The following is an 18,941-nucleotide window of genomic DNA, read 5'->3' as shown; positions in this document are numbered from 1 at the left end:
GATCGGTCAAATTTGATTATAACAAGAAAAAGCATATATAAGTTGAATTTTAAGAGATGGATATTTTTTTCTTTCTTTTGATGATATTGGGCACCATCTCAATCGTAAGGATAAGTAAGTTTTGAGGAGTTATATCAGTTAGAATTTTTAATCATTTTCAAAAGTTGATTCACCATAGACCATATAAGACGCATCATTGTCAACAAAAGTAGCCCTACGCTCGACTACAATTACAAACATATGTTGGTATCTCTGCCGGTTGGTTCCATTTGTTAACTAACATCAGCGATTCAGTTAAGCGATTGAGTTATGTGCGATTCAGTTAAGCGATTGAGTTATGTGTTTGAGGAAGTGTTTTTTGATGGAACTTGCAAGACTTTGCCACTATGATACCACCTGATATCAACTTTCAGCACCTAATAACTTGAATTTACACCTTCAAGATGCATGGACTTGGAAGCATACCAAGATAGATGCATAGACTTGCTCAAGTTGATACTATTGACTTCTTCAACAAAATAGAAATTTTACCTGTAACATGAATTGACTATGATGCCTTAAAGTACCAACAAAACTCAAACACTTTCTTTGACTTTGTTTTCACAATGTTTTTCTTATTAATGTTCTTCGACATCATTGCAACATGATAGTTTCTCCAAGCTTAACCTGTCACTCTTTACCTATAAATGATGTTTTTCCTGTGTAATTTTGTCTGGGTTGTACCTGAGTTACACCCTCCAATCTCTGTAATTTTGTTTTTATTTGGGTGTTTTAAATTAGATGTTTGTAACAAATCCATCCTTTAAGTTATTTTTGTAACATATCAGTCATTTAAGTTTCAAAACGTGTTCACAGTAGCCCCTTCTGTTAAACAATTAAGTGTGTGAGTTGACATGAAGGGGTTTGAAACTCTGCGTTTTATGGACCTTATGTGTCAAACTTCATCTTCCTCATCGTTTCAAACCTTTTTCCCCCAAATTTCAAAACCCTAAGTGATTGTTCCTAGTTATGCCATAGAGGGTAAGCAACAAAAAACTAAGAATCGATTCATGTGGACATCTAATCATTGACCAAATTCTGAATAAGATATCATGTAACATATGCAACATGTATCCTTTTAAAAAAAAACATATGCAACATATATCATGTTATATATGCACGAACAAACACATATATACAGTTAGAGCACAACAATATATCATGACAATTGAAAAATAAAAATGGAGTTAGCGTCTGTTTGGTATTTCAAAAAATTTACGGTGCTGCCGCACGTTGAAAAAAAAGCTAGTAATTGGAGCTTTAGGAAATTACGGTGAGAAAGGTCTTAAACGTGAGGTAGCGGTGAGCTACCGGGTTACCCAACACCCACTTAGAGTTTTGAAATTTAGGGTAAAATGGTTTGAAAGGACGAGGAAGATGAAGTTTAACACATAAGGTCCATAAAACAGAGTTTTAAACCCCTTCATGCCAATTCACACACTTAACTGCCAACTCGTCAATTTTTTCATGCCTGTTTAACAGAAGGGCTACTATGAACACGTTTTTAAACTTAAAGTACTGATATGTTATAAAAATAACTTAAAGAACGAATACGTTACAAATGTCAAACTTAAAGTACCAAAACCGTAATTTAGCATTTTATTTAATATATTTTTTCTTTTGTCTAAAAAAAAGTTTAATTAATATTCTAAAATAAAGTAAATAGTATAAAATAAATATTCTAAACTAAAAAAAAAAATAAATTCTAAACCTAAAATGTGAGAAAGCATCCTTGAAAATACAGAGAAAGCATCCTCTGTATAAACCGTTGAACACAAAAAAAACCAGCCCATTTGTTTGAAAACTTCAACAACTGAACCAAACCATATTCCAGTGTATCTGTAGCTGGTGAAGTGTAACACTGAATCAGATGGATGTGTTTAATTCTTCTTCTTCTTCTTCTTCATCCGCCAATGGCGAGAATCCTCTCAAGGAGGAATGCGAACGCACGATTAAGAAGACTTTCAATAGTATTTTCATTCTTCATATCCCTTACTATCACATTTTATGTGGTTTTGGTGCTTTCTCTCTAATTCTAAATCTTATTAATTTTATTATTTGCTGTATCAGCTTTCAAGGGTGACAAAGCTATCAATGAATGCGAACGCATGATTCAGAAGGGTCTCAAAAGTATTTCAATTCATTCATTCCCCTTTTTGTCATTAAGGTTTTCTCTCTAATTGTAAATCTCATCTATTTTATTGTTTTCATATCAGCTCCAACGGCGAGATTCTTAAGGGAACATTTGGCCAAAGCTGGGTGTCCTGTCCAAGACAATTTCTTCAAAGCTATTAATTGCGAAGTATCGATTGCCGGAGGTTTCGTTCCTGGTGAAGGGGTACGTTTGGATTGCCTTATTTGAGCTTGTCTACTGACGTAAATACTTGTGAGACTGTTTGAAAGAACTTAGATGTAATTGAATTATTTGAGCTTGTCTAAGGGCAACCCGGTGCACTGAAGCTCCCGCATATGCAGGGTCCGGGAAGGGGTCCCACCATTTGGTGTTTTGTACGTAGCCTACCCTGTTTTTACACAAGAGGCTGTTTCCAGGACTAGAACCCGCGACCTTACGGTCACATGACAACAACTTTACCAGTTGAGCTTGTCTACTGACGTAAATACTTGTGAGACTGTTTGAGAGAACTTATGTAACTACTTATTGCATATCAGTCCACAAACTGTGTTTTATGTTTATTTTCCTATGTTCTCTAGGATACTGTATGAAAATAGTCTATAGCTTATATGAAAACAATTTGATTTGATTTTTTCTTTTGTTATAGAAATAACCTATACAAACAAGCTTTATTAAGCTTATAAGCTATGAAGTGCTCACACGAACATGGCATTGACACGTCGACACCAATTATAATTTGATAAAATGAATTATTTCAACGTAATCACATGTGCCACTGCTAGTGTCATGTTGATGTTGGACACTGAACACACCTTTGATAAGAGGTGTCGGTGTTACAAAGCTTATAAGTGCTTAATTAAGCTGTTTGTCGTCTAAACATGATTATCATTACTAAAGAGAAGGGGAATTGATTGTCTAACTTAAGGTCAAGATTTTGTGACCTAAGTCTATTTAGGAGAGAGAATAGTGATTAAAATAAGTTTGAATTAGAGAAAATTGTGTGTTAAGAGGGATAAAGAGAAAGTCACCAAAGTTAGACAATTGAAAAGTAGCCAATCACTCCTTAGGCTTTGTTTGGGAGTTTGGAAGGGAAGGGGAGGGATTTGGTTGGAGGGATGAGATTAGAGTAAAAAATAGCGAAATCTTTCAAATTTTTTAAGAGTGTGTTTTTCTAGTGAATGATAAAAGAATACTTATGATTAATGTACTTTTAATCTTGCGAGTATTATAACAATATATATTGGATTTGGAAAATTTACTCAAACCCCCCCAAAACCCTCCTCCAATACAGTTTTTTAGTTCCCCTAAATTAGGGGAATTCTGTATTATGAAGAAAATTAAGCCCCTCAAAGCCCTCCCCTCCCAAAGCTCTCCATTCTTTCCACTTATTTCTTCCTTTTTTTTCAAGCCCTCCCTTCCCCTCCCCTCCCCTCCCCTCCAAACTCCCAAACAGAGCCTTAGAGAGGAGGGTGTGTCGTTCCTTACAATGGTGTACTTATTACTAGTGACAAGTTTAAGCTGGCTTAAAAAGCTGATATAACACACACACACACACTTGATGAAAATAATCTCAGTTGTTGCCGTCTTGTTTAGTAGTCGAATAGTGTTGTATTCAATGCTTCATATGATTATTTCCTTTAAGGTTTTCAATTTACTAATAGTATTATTCTACTTTTCTTGGACATAGATAGTTGTGTGTGCAAATAAGATACAATTACAAGACCAGGTTAACCAGGTGATAGTTCATGAGCTAATTCATGCATTTGATGACTGCCGAGCTGCAAACTTGGATTGGACTAATTGTGCTCACCATGCTTGTAGTGAGGTTCCTTTTTCTCGGTGCCCTTTTAATCACAGATTTTGATGTAGTTTTATGCATTACTTTCCTTCAATAATTTTGTTTATTGATTATTATATGAAACAGATAAGAGCTGGTCATCTAAGTGGTGATTGTCATTACAAACGGGAACTTCTACGAGGACATTTGAATCTACGAGGGCAAGAACAAGTACGCCATTTCTTTCCTTTCTTCATTTATACTTAACATTTACTTTCATTGAATATTTCGGAGATAATGTGCAGCAACTTTACTGAAAGTACTATAGTTGAGTTTGTTTGCAACAAAGGTTTTAGTATTGAATTTTTCAGAGTATTTTAGTTGAGATATGCTATTATTATTTGAACATTAAGCACCAGTCAACTTATCATTGATAAAAGAAGAATTTAATGAAGATGAAGAGAAGATAATCATAGGGCTAGATGGATAAAGGTTCCTATCACACAGTTTTTGTGTAATTAGCCCATTTATTAATGTTCCTAGAGAACCTCATCTTCAAGCTGCCTACTGAACTCTGCTCTACTAGAGTAGTAGAGTGAGTATTCGCACACTCTATGTAACAATAACAAATTGAGCCTAGAAGTTTATGCTGATTCAGAATATGCAAATTATTTAGGCTTTATTGGAAGTTAAGAGGGAAAGGAAGGAGAGGATTTTGGGGGAAAGGATGATAGCCCGCAACTTTACTCGGGTTTTTTTCTCTCTATAAAATTAAAACCCTCCTATATGGGGGAACTCAAGACGAGTATTCCATGGATGGTTTTAGAGGAATTTTGCAAATTATCCAAGTCATATTTCTCTTTTATAAGACTCTAAAAAAAACAAGTATAAATCATAAGCATTCTTCTCTCCCTCCCCTGTAATTTTTTTCTTCTCGCAAATAAGGTGAGAAACTCCCCTCCCTTTCCCTTTTCCTCCCCTACCCTCAAAGCCATCCCCCCTTCTCCTCCTAACTCCCAACAAGGCCTTAGCTGTCAAAAGACCCAGTTCCTGGTATTGCACCATTCCAGGCAGTAATCTGGTTACTTGGAAGAGCAAAAAACAAAAAATGGCGGCTCATTCTTCTGCAGAATCAGAAATCAAACCCAATGCTCAAGGCATGTGAGAGTTGTTATTATGTCTAACAATCATCTTAGATGGTTGGAAAGTCAAATAAGATATTTTGTTCATGTCGCAGACTCACGGTTGGACTTTACCGATGTGCGTGTCGTGCCTAGTGTCTGTGCTATATAAATTTAAAGTTTAGACTACATTAATCATGTTCCTTTTACCCTACTTTGTGATACTTCAGACTAGTTTAGGTTCCTTTTACCCTCCTTTTACCCTACTTTGTGATACTTCAGACTAGTTTAGGCGATAATAATGTCGAGACAGGGATAATGATTTTGCGTCTCCTTTTGTCCTTCTATCATGGTTATAATTTTCTGTGCTCTGTCTATGATTCTCAATGAAGTGGAATTCCCATAGATTATTTCCAAATTTCACTGTTTCACATCAAGCAATTTTGTCCGTTTTAAGTTTTTTATGGAGCTTACACTAACTAGATCAATACTGAGTAAATTTAATTCACCTTGAAGGAATGCATCAAAAGGAGAGTTTTGCAATCAGTGTCTTCAAATCCATCTTGTTCTGCTTCAACTGCCAAGGATGCTATGGAAGCTGTATGGGATACTTGTTATAATGATACAAGGCCTTTTGATAGAGCTCCTTAAAGACTGTGTGGTATGTTACTGGCTTATGGTATAGCAACCATTGTTTCCATTCCTTAGGTGAGATTTCTTTATCTTTTACAAGCTGTAACTTCTTCATACAGAAGCCTATTTTCTTGTTATTGTTTTTTGGCTTGCCATAAATGGATGTTAAATGAACACTCGTGTTGTTCACGGAATCCAAAATTGCTCGGTTGTTGCTGGAGTATCATATAGCAGCCATTGGTTCCATTTTTTTTGGCTAGCAGCCATTGTTGTTGGTTTAGTTATAGTTATTACACTGGTTCAAATAGTGTCTTCCTTACTTCATTTACTGTCTTAAAAACCTTGACAAAAAAATATTTGCATAATTGCATCAGAAATTTACTGTATACAGACAAGATCAACTGATAAGTTAACTTACATTTCAATTTTTTTTCCTTGTTTTCCATACTTTAACCTACATTTCATCTACACTCCTAATTCAGACAAGTGATCAATGTATGTGCTATTTTTAGGTAAAAAGATGGCACCCTTTCTATTGGTGAAATAACATTGAAGGTGCCCAAACAGTAACCATATTCAAGCCAACTTTATTCTCTAGGATCGAAAGAGGACAAAACCAATAATATCTCCTTCAAAGATATATGAGAACAGTGTGGTGGAAAACATTATAATTTGCCTGCCAATTGGGTTCTCACCGCAAAGAAACCTACTATAGCAAATTGATTTTGAGACACAATAATTACTTTATTTTGTTTTACGATGCAACATTGATTGGTCACCATCTCAATCGTGAGAACAAGTTTTGAGGAGTCATATAAGTTGTTGCTAGAGTTTTAAATCATTTCCAAACATTGGTTCGGTGTACACAATATTATATAAGACACTTCACGGCCGTGAAGACCGTAGACCATACACGACACTTCACCGTCAGCATGTAGTCCTACATTCAACGACAGTTAAAAACATTATAATTTGCAAATTGGGTTCTTACAGCAAAGAAACGTAATATAGCAAATTGATTTTGAGACAATAATTACTTTATTTTGTCTTGCGATGCAACATTGTTTGGGCACCATCTCAATCGTGAGAACAAGTAAGTTTTGAGGAGTCATATAAGTTGTTGTAAGAGTTTTAAATCGTTTTCAAACATTGGTTCAGTGTAGACCATATAAGACACTTCCTTGTCGGGAAGATTGTAGACCATACACGACACTTCACCGTCGGCAAGTACCCTTACATTCAACGACAGTTTAAAACATACGTTGAATGTGCATGAAATAGCCATGGACCCAAATTTAAGAAAACTAAAGCCACGGCTCTGTCAATATGAGCAAGATATGCCAAAACAATATTTTTTACAGGACACACACTACCAACAAAAGAAAATCCCATCACCTCAATTAAAAAATTATTTGACCTCTTAATCTTGATAAAATATGCTAAGGACCCCTAAAAAAAAATGTGCTAGGTGATACAAATGTATGTCTGCGCCAAATATATGTCATCGGTTCAACACTCATATTTTATTTTCAAAAAAGAAAAAACACTAATATTTTGGTGAAATTTGTAATAATATTATTAAATCATGGAATACAACAAATTGAGATGCCGATTTTAATGAGATCAACATCAATTTTCCTTAACTTTTTTTTTGAGTAAAAGTTTAGTTGAGTTGGACTACGAGGGTTTATTAGAGTCAAGATAGACTTCAAGACTCAACGAATGTAGAGTATTTACGAATCATCAGTTAAAAAGGCCAACACACTATCGGCAGAAGTTGAACTCAACTCCGTGCGGAATATGAGTCAACTTTTTATCAACTTTGTCAACCTTCATTTACACATGTTTTACTTTACTTGAGTAAAATAAAACAACTTCACTATAATAACATATGTATTTTGAAATGTATCCAAAATTGAATTAAAATCGTTGTTGAACTTTTATTTTCTTTTTCTTGGTGAGATTTTTCACTTTTCTTATATATTAAAAGTTTAAATAAAGTCGCCAAGATTTCCCAACGATCGTACTACACTATTTGCTATCAGTATATTCTACGTTGGTTTTAGGTTTCTATGTTGAAAATTTGGATTGTTAGTCAAAATGATAAAGATGAATGAGCTGGTTTTGGCTTTCTGTTTCCTTAATTTTGCATGTTAGCCAAAATGATATAAGGGATGTGCTTTGTAAACGTCTCATCCAGCTGGATCAAACTTTGATTGGGAAAAAGATAACAAATTCTGACTATTGTAACTAATTTTTTTTTGAGGGAGCACATTTTATTAATTATCAATAGTATATATATATATATATATATATATATATATATATATATATATATATATATATATATATATAAAGTAAGGTTTTTTTTATGCCACGTGTCACTTCCACATTCATTCTCAATATTTTTATTATTTTTTCTATTTTTAAAAATCAATATTTTATTTAACATAAACATCTCAACAAACTTTTGATCTTATGCACTCAGTATTTTATTTTTTATTTTTATTGAATTTCTAATATTTTATGTAGCAGAAATATCTCAACAAACTACACATCAATCAATCAATCATCAATAGTATCAATAGTATATATATAAAGTAAGGTTTTTTATGCCACGTGTCACTTCCACATTCATTTTCAATATCTTTATTATTTTTTCTATTTTTAAAAACCAATATTTTATTGGGTTAATTAAGTAAATGGTCCCTGTAAATATTCAGAATTTTATTTTTAGTCCCTATAAAATAAAATCTTTTTAGTCCTTATAACATTTTTCATCAGCATTTTTAGTCCCTATAAAATTTTTCCATTAGCATTTTTAGTCCTTAAAAAGAATTTTCATCAACATTTTTGGTCCCTAAAATGCTTAAGAAAAATGTCACAGGGACTAAAAAGTGTGATTTTATTTTATAGGGACTAAAAACAAAACTGTGAATATTTACAGGGATTAAAAACTTAATTAACCCTATTTTATTTAACATAAATATCTCAACAACATTTTGATCTTATCTTTTTGTCAAAAAAAAAAACATTTTGATCTTATCCACTCAATATTTTCTTTAAATTTTTATTGAATTTCTAACATTTTATGTAGCATAAATATCTCAACAAACTACACATAATACTTTCAACAAAGTTTACATATACGATCTTATTTTATGATTAAAAGACTCCCATTTGTTTATTTGTTTTTAGGAAAAGAAGCTTCAATTAGTTATTACTAATTTTTTAGCACTATATCATTCAATTAGTTTTTATGTTTGAGGAAAAAAAGGTTCGATTAGTTTTTTTTTTTATAAAAAAAAGGTTCGATTAGTTTTTTTTTTAAGGGAAGGGGAAAAAATTGATTTTAGCAGCATATTCTAATGCAAATGTTAACTATAAATAAATAAATTTTCGTTAATCACATATTTACATATTTTGAGCACAAGCAGAAACCCCAAACCTTCTTTTCATCTGACATTTTTCCTTCTTCAGGTTTGCCAAAGACCTATTTTATTATTTCTCATACATATACTTTGATTTTTTTTGAGAGGACATATACTTTGATATATATATATATATATATATATATATATATATATATATATATCAACCACTTTCTTCCCTTTCAATCGATTTTTCTCTCTCATACACATGGGCCACGAAACAAACTCATGACCACATGTTTAAAGGGACCCAAAACTCTTACCACTTGGACTAATTCATTATTGATTTTGTTACACTTTTTATTCTTGCATTGGACATTCATCTCATCATTTATATTTATTTTTATGATATTATTATAATTGTAAATTTAAATAAATTCAATCTAATATACTGACACGTATATTCGTGCACACAAACTTATAAAACTTATTTAATATCTAACCCGGGCAACGCCGGGTCTCTAAACTAGTTTAAACTAGTTTCAATAATATTTGGAACATTTTGTCAATTTTTTTTTTGGGACATGTATAAATTCCGTTCTCACTTTGGGCGTAAGGTCCCGTATGGCAATCTTTTTTAACCCATATGAGGATCTTTGTTAATGCAGTCAAACGGCATGCAAAATAATCCTCCTTTACACATAGTATAAATTTTGAATCAAATATATTAAATTTGGTTGACTAATTTTGCTTGTATTTAAACCAAATATTTGTCAAGAAGTTTAAAGAAGAAATTTTTTTCTTAAAAATTGTACATTAAACCCATTGAAACTTTAAAAAGTAATTTTGTTGCATAAAACTTATAAATGATTTTCATTTTTAAATCTTAACAAGAACCTTTTTTATTATTTTATTATTTTTTATTTTATAACCACGAATAAGTTCAAGAACTAGACAACAAAATGTTTTCCCAAGGCTAATTTCTATTGCTAAATGCCACAATTAAACAGCTGCAAACTAGTACAAACCAATTAGGATGTCTTGTAAAATGTCCATTGGTGGTGTCGTCCATCCAGAAGGCCTGCCTTTAGATCATAGAATAGAAGAACAAAATCCTTTTTCCCCTCACAATTTCTAAGCATATAACCAAACCCTCCCTATATATATATCCTCACACATAACATTCTTCAAATCTCATCCAACAACATCTTCAAAGTTCTTTAACATTATAATTATAATCGTTATAATCATAATAAAAAAACATGTCTTCCTCTACCTTGAAAGTTGTTCTCTCACTCATCATTTCCACCTTTACCCTCGTGACGATCACTAGGGCTGGTGACCCGGACATACTAACCGACTTCATAAGCCCAACAACCGGCCCAGTCGATGCAAACTACTTCACCTTCTCGGGCTTTCGTGTCCTTGTTCAACCACCAAGCCCAAGCCCACAACCTTTCAAAGCAATAAAAGCAAGCATGGCAGAATTTCCATCATTGAATGGACAAAGTGTGTCCTATGCTGCCCTTCAATTCCAACCTAACAGCATCAATCCACCACACACACACCCACGTTCAGCTGAACTACTCTTTGTTGTTCAAGGTTCACTTCAAGTTGGGTTTGTTGACACAACTAGTAAACTCTTCACACAAAATCTTTCAGTTGGTGATATGTTTATATTCCCAAAAGGTCTTGTTCATTTTCAACATAATGCTGATCAAAAGGTTCCTGCTCTTGCTATATCAGCTTTTGGTAGTGCTAATGCTGGAACTATTTCACTCCCTGGTACATTGTTTAATACTTCTATTGATGATAATGTCTTGGCTTTGGCTTTCAAGACTGATGTTACCACCATTCAAAATTTGAAGAAAGGTTTTACTTCCTAGAAAGGTTTGGTGATGGATGAATTTATTTTTTTCTTATGTTAAATTTTTTTCTTCTTTGTTTTATTGTTCAATAAGTGCTTTTATGAATAAGTCTGAAATGGACATTGTTTGATTGTATTAATAATGATATGAAATAAAATCATCAATGGAGTTGGTGCTTTCTTCATCCTAATTGATTATGTTTGCTCATAGCAGCATTATTCTTGAAATACAAGAAAATCTACTTCTCTCTTTGTTTCAAAATAAGTGTCATCTGTACTATTTTTCTTTGTCTCAAAATATGTCTATTTTATAATATCAATACTACATTTATTATTATTTTCCACTAACATAACCCTATTTATTACATTTCAATCATCTACAACTATTCCACTAATTATAATCAAATAAGGGTGTTTTAGTAAATGATATATATTTTATCATTAAAATCAACAATATTAATCATTTCCTTAATACTTATGTAAAACTTAATGGGACACCTAAAATAGGACGGAGCGAGTAACAAATTTAAATTTAACTAGATTGATGACCCGTGCGCCGCACGGGTCTTATGAGCCGAAATATAGTTGTTAATCTCAATATGAAAAGAATACCGAAACACAATAAAAGGACATTTAATAAATAACTCAATCGATAGTAATGTATAGTTAATTAAAATGCAACACCATTACATAAATTATTGCACCTTCTCCTAAATGTGGATTTTTTATACTACACGTCCTAGAATTCTACGGTCTTTGAAAATTTGTGTTTCTGTTCTGAATATTTGATTTCTCTCTCACTGTGGAAAATGTATAAACACTTGGTAATTGAATAAGAAACCTCTGTAGATGTGCAAATGAATGGTTTACATGAAAAGCACTTTCACATTTTGTAATGTATGTCAGTGAAACATATGAATTTACTCATATGAGACGCTGAAAAACAAATTAAAATGATCTTCATATTTTGCTTGTTGATAAATTATTAATAATATTCATATAAACTTATATGACCATGCCATCTTTTGTCCATAAAGACTTTTCATAAATTTGCACCATCCACTACCTAAGAAGAATAACGTGTGTTATTTGTTAACTACAAAGCCTTTCATTAAATATGCACCATATCCAACCTAAGAAGATGAGCACATGAGTTTTTTACATGAAGAAAGAAAGAGAATTACTCACAGTTTGTGATGTCTGTCAGTGGCCCACATGTCTTATATCTTTCCATCCCTTGCTCATTGATTCCTACCTTTACACCAATTTTTTTTCTTGGAGACCTCTTGATCAGATAACGACTCTCCATGTTTTAGATATTAAGCAAAATAAGCACAATGAAAGGACAAAAATACAAAAGATGAAAGGGCCCTTAGTAAAATACAAAAGCGAGCTGAGGATGGTGAGTTGAAGTCACAAACAATTAGAGTCAGCTATATTTTTCTCAATTGTTTATTAACTTGAAATTTTTTCTCATATCATCAAGAATGAAATGCCATTATCTTCTATCTCAAGTTCTCAATATTTACATCATGAAGCTAATATGTTAAAGAAAGCAAAAGGGGCAAGCATAGAAATCACGGTGAATAATTATTCTGAATTTTTTGTGAAGCAAGTAAATAGCAAAACTCCACCAGAAAGTTGTGATGAATATTCAACAACGTGCATTCTCCCTCGGGTTTATTTTAGGTAAAGTAGTCAATTGAATGATACAAATAGGGCTGGAACTAATCTACTTGAAAAAAGATGCTAAAAAACTTGCAATTATTTCATTGAAAACCAATACTTGAGGCTTGGACAAATGTTATTACATCAAACAATAATTAAACTACTGAAGATAGAAGGCAGAGTCCTTGTAACATCAGATAGACTTATCAAACTCAAAACTAAAAATAACAACATATACAAATTCTCAGCTTTTAATGTCATCCAATAAAAAAATCCAATGAGGCCACCAAGGTCTAGTTGTATATAACAGTCACATAAACGATATCGTTCTTCCCAGCCATAGGAGCACCAAGCGTGATTCGCACACCTTCACACAGCCTGGGAGCCTCCACAAACCTCTTCCACTATCCACCAATCTTGCAGTGTTCATAAGGAGCAGTTTCAAAAATTAAAGTACAGTCCCAGCAGTTGCCGCATTCGTTCACCATTTTCACAGAGGTAGATGCTGTATCAAACATTTGCGCAACATTTCCTTCATAATTCAGCATCTGCGCCATTCAATACAGAAATAATTAAGCGCAACACAATGCAAAACTGACAAATAAAAAATAAAGGAATTAAAATCATACCAAAAGCCCTTTGGTCACTTCATATTCAGTCAGCCTTTTCGGAAAATCAATAACCATGTCATTGATATTGTGACGATAGGAGATAAGAGAAGTACTCGGCAGGAGATGATCATTGACATAGGCTGAAAATTACAACGTGAAAAGTATAAGATCAGTTCAATCAGAATTACCTGTGAGGCAGTGATATGACATAAGAGTTTCAATGTTTCTTCCAGCAGCCATGTTGAATGTTAAAGATGAAAAGAAGATGCAAGGTTGTAGTTCCGTCTAAAAATATGCTGGGATTTATAGAATAAAAGTGTGTGTGAAGAGCTACCATTGTATGCATTGGAAACGCACATAAAGAATTAAAAGCTGATGAATTCCAACTTAAGTATACCAAAAGTCTGATAATATGGAACGGTTGTCATATTCACTGAATAGTGCACTTAATGTTGCATGAGAATAGGTAGGGACATAACAATAGCCAGGTTAATAGCAAATTTCGGAATGCACAAACATGGGAATGAGGCAGAATCCCTTACTTGTTTTGAATTTCAAATAGCACATCTGATGGGGGGAAAACTTTATTAGGGTTTACATCTTAGCAATTAATGATAGCTAATTAGAGGGAAAAATATAGGGTTAACAATAGCATCACGTAATAAGCTTTACAAGTAAGGGATTAGCTACTTACTTAAAAAAAACTAATTAGCTACAACTCCCCCAAATTACATCGCTCAATAAATTTGTATCAGATACATATAATATAAAAGTAATGTTTGTCTAACAGGTGTAATATTGCACATGTTTTTTTTGAACAAGCCAAAATGAAATATATTAAAAAACAACGGTTATTCCTCCTGCACAAGGTGTGCAAAGAAAGAAAAACCCTTAAGAGTTACAAAGTCACTGATGTCAGAAAAAAGTCGACATCATCAAAGAAGCAGCAAAATAAAATTATATGTGGACACCCATACAAAGAAGCGTGTGTTTCCACCAATCATAATAACTATAATTAAACGACACATGATGCAATTTCAACCATAAAAATGAGCGAAGCTTCACCTTGTCAATGAGAACATTAGGATCAGAAGCCATATTTTTGAAGATACGGTGATTCCTCTCCTTCCAAAGAACCCAAACACAAGCGAGCCAAAATAATAACTAAAAGTAGTAACTTTTTATTGAAAACAACAATTATTAATTAAAAAGTTACTTCCTCTGTCTCAAAATAATTATCTCTTTATCATTTTTTTCCATTATTATACTCTTATTTATTGAATTTCATTCAACTTAACTACTCCACTAACTAAAATTAACAAGGGTATTTTAGTAAATGACATTAATTTTACCATCGAAATCAACACAATTATTTAGAGACGGAGGAAACATATATTTAATATAAAATGTACAAGTTCCAATACAAACTTATCATTTTAAACTTCTTACCATGTACAAATTTGTACATGATAGAAAAACCCTAAAAATAATTATTGACGTAAAAGTTTAAATGATCTAGGTTATCTTTTGCAAAACAAAATTCATATATCATTAAGAAGCATAAAAATTACTCTCCATTCCTTTTTAAGTGTCGTTTGACTACGGATTTAGCCAGTGGCGGAGCCAAGAAAATTATGGAGCCCGGGCAAAAAATTTATCGTAAATTCACATGTGACATAATATATAAACAGTCATAAATCGAAATAAAAGAGGCGAGTTAAGAACGTTAAAATATGGCTTTACACAGAAAAAATTATAAATTTTCGACAAACGACAAATTAATTATGAATTTTTTTTGATAAGCAGGGAGAGAGACAGACATCAGGAGACAACACCGACATCCCAACTAGATTGGCACCCCGGGAAGCATCCGTCCTATGCCTGTCAAACTCTAAAATTCAATAAAAAAGGGGGAGAAAGTCTGTACAAAGAGAGAGGGGGGACTAGGCCAAAACCCTCAAAAAAGAAAAGCAAACAATGAAAAATAAATAAATGACTAAGGAAATCTATAATTGGGATAGAAAACCAAATAGAACCTTGAATCCCATGACCCATATTCGCCAATTTGTCCGCACAACTGTTACCTTCACGATACCAATACTACGGACATTCCAATATAACAAAATCATTTGGAAGATGGAGGAGGACCACCCTTTGCACGGGTTTGATAGGGCGTGCCAATGACTTGCTTTTTAAGCTTTTGCTTCTGCGACTTTGTAAGAACTTGGGTGAAGCCTTCCTCAGCCATTCGTTGATCATACTCACGGATTCTGGCCCATAAATCAAGACCATTCTGTATGTTCCTGCTAACATGTTGCTGTATGGGTGGGACCTGAAACACTAAATTTACCTCTACGTCATCTGTCACATTGTTTGCTGCGTGTTGGTGTTGTAAGGCATCATGGTCTACATCTGTAGCAGTGGAGTCTTGCTCATTTCCCCGAGCACCTATGTTCTCCCCAGCATCTATCTCCTCCAACACGTGTAAAGAAGTGCTAGGCAGTCGGTCGGTGCGAGTTGTAGTAGCTTCTGTCTGATCCTCAAATGTGAAAGTAACTTCAAACTCTTTATTGACATAATTCTGAGGTGCTGCCATTTGAGTTGTCTCATTCGGTATGGCTTTGTCTGTATCCTTATCCGTCGTTACATCTGCTATATCCCCCTCATTTGTAAATTCCGTGGCTGCCAACTCTTGAGGGACTGTGCTTGTAGCCTGCTGCTGTGTGGGAACCGTAATATCCTTGTCCAACAATACCCTCCCGGGAATAGAAACATCATGTTGTTCGTCCACAGATGCAAATGACTTTGAAGATCCAATTCCCTCCGGATTATCCTTAGACTTCCACGTTTGTTTTGATCTTTGCGAATGAACCGGTTGCTTCCCGTTATCAATGGTTTTCTTTCCAACGTCTATAGGCTGCTCATGCGTTTCCGCTCTTAGAGGGTGTAGGCGACGGCATGAATTAATGTTGTGACCAATACTATGGCAGTGTGCGCAGAAGTCTGGGAGACCCTCATATTCGATAGAAATAGGGAAAGCAAAACCCTTACGTTCAACCATCACCTCGTAAAAGATTTTCTTTGAAAGGTCCAAATCAACGAGTATTCGTGCATAGTGTCCATAAAGTCTGTTCCGTGTGACGTTATCAATCATTAACGGTGTCCCAACCGCGCCCACAATTTCATACAGAGTTCTCTCCATCCAATACTCTTGCGGGAGTTCCCACAGCCGAATCCATACTTGCGTGTGAGTTTGTCTTTGAGTGTGTAGGTTGAAGTCCTTGGTCCATTCGAAAAATCTGAGTAGCCCCGGTTTCAAGTTTACAGTGCCAGCTGCCCAAATCGTACGCATATCTTCTTGCGATGCAAAAAAGAACTCGTAGAAACCTCGGCCAAGGGAAAAACTCAAAAACTCAAAACTCAAAAAATACATCTATAAAAAAATAAAACTCATTATGAATTTTTAAAGTGTCAAAAACTCAAAAAATAAAACTACGGAAATCTCGACCTATAAATCGAATTTTGAGTTCATTATTTGCAAAGACATCTATAAAAATACATAAAAAGGATCTGTAAAGTTTCATAGCATTTCAAAGTTGTTTAAATTTATTTTGATTTTTCAATGAAAACGTGCAAAATTGAAATTTTGTTCCGCGTAAACGTATACTCACAAGTCAAATTTAGTTCCCTAATTTTGTAGGCATGACTAGAACATGATAAGAACATTCACAATGAAATTTTGTAGTTTTTAAACGAGATACAAATTAATTATGAATTGTTTAAGAAATTCATAATTATGAGGGAATAAAAATTCATAATTAATTTATCACTGGTCGAAGAAATTTAATTTTTTTTGTGTAAAGCTATATTTTAACGTGCTAAACATGTATGAAAAATATGGTGAAAAAATTCAACATGTAGGTCACATTTTTAGACTACGCGTATATTATAGGGTGGTCAAAAATAAGAAGAAATTCAAGTTACAATGCTAGAATATATGTTTTGTATTTTACAGGGTCATTTTCAGACATAATGTATATTACAGGGTCAATTTGAACAATTAACCCGTTAAAATAAGAGAGATGAACCCGTAAATAGTGTGCTAAATAAAATTAGGAGGTAAATATCTTTTCCGAGCCTATTTGCGTGTGAGAATTTTCACATTTTGCCCAAATTTTTCTTTTTGTAAGTGTGTTAATGGGCTTTTGGGTTGGGTCTAATGCGCAAAAATTATCGATCGAGCCCGGGCGACCGCCCGAGGTCGCCGGGCGGTGAAACCGCCCCTGAATTTAGCATTCCTATTTAATTGTCGTTTTGGTATTTTAAGGGTACAATTTTTCAATTATATATATCCTTTCTCAATTACTATTATCTTTTTCAATAAAAATAATTATTGCCATGTATTTGGAAAACTAAAGTTTGTTTTTTTCAAAAAAAGTTTGTTTATTTTTTAAACGTTATGTATTTGAAAAACTAAAGTTTGTCTTTTTAAGCAATTTTTTAGACAAAGTTTGTTTTTTTCAACATTCAAATCTATGTCACATAGTGTGAATCTAGTATTGGTTGAAACCATAGTTGAAACCTTAATTTTGATTAAAGGAGTTGAAAGAAAGTTAAAATTTTATTAACTTTTGATTAATGTGAAGTTGGGATAATTTTTATTTTGCTTTACAATTATTAAAAAAATATGTGTAGGATAATTGTTTGTTATGAGAGAGTGAGAAAGTGTTAGTAAAAAAAAATGTTGGAGAAAGAGAGAGTAACTAAAAATTGTTTGCTATGAGAGAAAAATAACACATTAAATTTATTGGAAAGAGAAATTTTGTGCAAAAAAATAGAAATTAATTTATTGGTGGATTAAATGAGGGTATAATAGAAAGGAAAAAAAAGGTACAAAAATCCACTTCCTTGATTCAGTGTTACTATTCTAAAACGACACTTAGAAAAGAACGGAGGGAGTACTTCTTAAACACTTATTAAAAACAGTTAATCTTTACGCATGCTAATTTTTTATTTTTTAAACACGAAAAGATAATATTTTATTCAAAATAGATGAAAATAAGTACAAATGGTACTGCACTACCAAAATAAAACTAAGCACAAGTAGTACTCATCCATCCCAAAAATCCAAGTCTAGAAATCGCATTACAAAATCACCACCGGTTTTGCGTGCAATATAGCGGCAAAGCATGTCATTCATAATACAAACACGGAGGTCCTAAATTTCTACCCAAAAACCAAACCCAAGACATTCTTTTAATCTCTTCTATAACCTTGGACGAACAAGATATTTTTCCGGAAAAAAAGTTCTATCATTCCTAGCTTTCCAAATTTTCCAAAGCACGGTATGCCTAACCAACACAATACCCTTCAACCCTTTACCTCTCGCCCAGAATATCTCCAATAATGTTGATATGTTCCCGAGAAGCACTATCTCCATCCCTAACCATTTAAAAATCTCATACCAAATACCACTTGCAAAGCTACACGTAAATAAACGATCTTCCGATTCTATTCCCTCATCACACCAAACACAACCCACCTCCCTTATTTCACCTATCACCCTTCTTTTAAGAAATTTATTCCGGTGGGTAGACGTTTATAATCAACTGCGAAGAGAAAACAACCACTTTTAAAGGAGCATAACTCTCCCACACTTTTGATAATGATTCGGCTTTTATAGCCTCACAAAAAGAGGGGAAAATACTATTACAAATGTA

At 33.4% G+C, this 18,941-nt stretch overlaps 3 protein-coding genes across 5 annotated transcripts; 2 read left to right on the top strand and 1 right to left on the bottom strand.

Moving 5' to 3' along the window:
• Positions 1–1,741: 1,741 nt before the first annotated feature.
• LOC146930029 (mitochondrial inner membrane protease ATP23-like) lies at positions 1,742–6,732 on the top strand. Of its 3 annotated transcripts, XM_085701690.1 has the most exons (7): positions 1,742–2,009; positions 2,110–2,169; positions 2,256–2,377; positions 3,861–3,998; positions 4,098–4,181; positions 5,588–5,732; positions 6,217–6,732. In XM_085701690.1, exons 1-6 carry the CDS (start codon positions 1,910–1,912, stop codon positions 5,720–5,722), a joined length of 639 nt encoding a protein of 212 aa, XP_085557816.1. In that variant the 5' UTR covers positions 1,742–1,909; the 3' UTR covers positions 5,723–5,732; positions 6,217–6,732. The 3 variants fall into 3 exon arrangements, 2 of the variants coding, with proteins under 2 accessions (XP_085557816.1, XP_085557815.1); XR_015006258.1 differs by lacking the exon at positions 6,217–6,732 and having other exon boundaries at positions 4,098–5,311; positions 5,364–5,950; XM_085701689.1 differs by lacking the exon at positions 6,217–6,732 and having other exon boundaries at positions 5,588–5,981.
• A 3,590-nt stretch (positions 6,733–10,322) lies between these two features.
• On the top strand, positions 10,323–11,120 carry LOC146930028 (germin-like protein 9-3). Its single transcript, XM_085708269.1, has one exon. The coding sequence runs from the start codon at positions 10,338–10,340 to the stop codon at positions 10,959–10,961; it is 624 nt and encodes a 207-aa protein (XP_085564395.1). The 5' UTR covers positions 10,323–10,337; the 3' UTR covers positions 10,962–11,120.
• A 4,226-nt stretch (positions 11,121–15,346) lies between these two features.
• On the bottom strand, positions 15,347–16,573 carry LOC146930027 (uncharacterized). The gene has a single exon (XM_085707457.1). It carries the CDS (start codon positions 16,571–16,573, stop codon positions 15,347–15,349), a length of 1,227 nt encoding a protein of 408 aa, XP_085563583.1.
• Between the last annotated feature and the right edge of the window lie 2,368 nt (positions 16,574–18,941).

The sequence above is a fragment of the Medicago sativa genome, chromosome 4 (assembly GCF_051527215.1).
Source record: "Medicago sativa cultivar Bolivia chromosome 4, Bolivia_mono, whole genome shotgun sequence".
Taxonomy (NCBI): Eukaryota; Viridiplantae; Streptophyta; class Magnoliopsida; order Fabales; family Fabaceae; genus Medicago; species Medicago sativa.
Note: the sequence above shows the minus strand (reverse complement) of the source record. Positions and strands in the feature narration are given on the sequence as shown.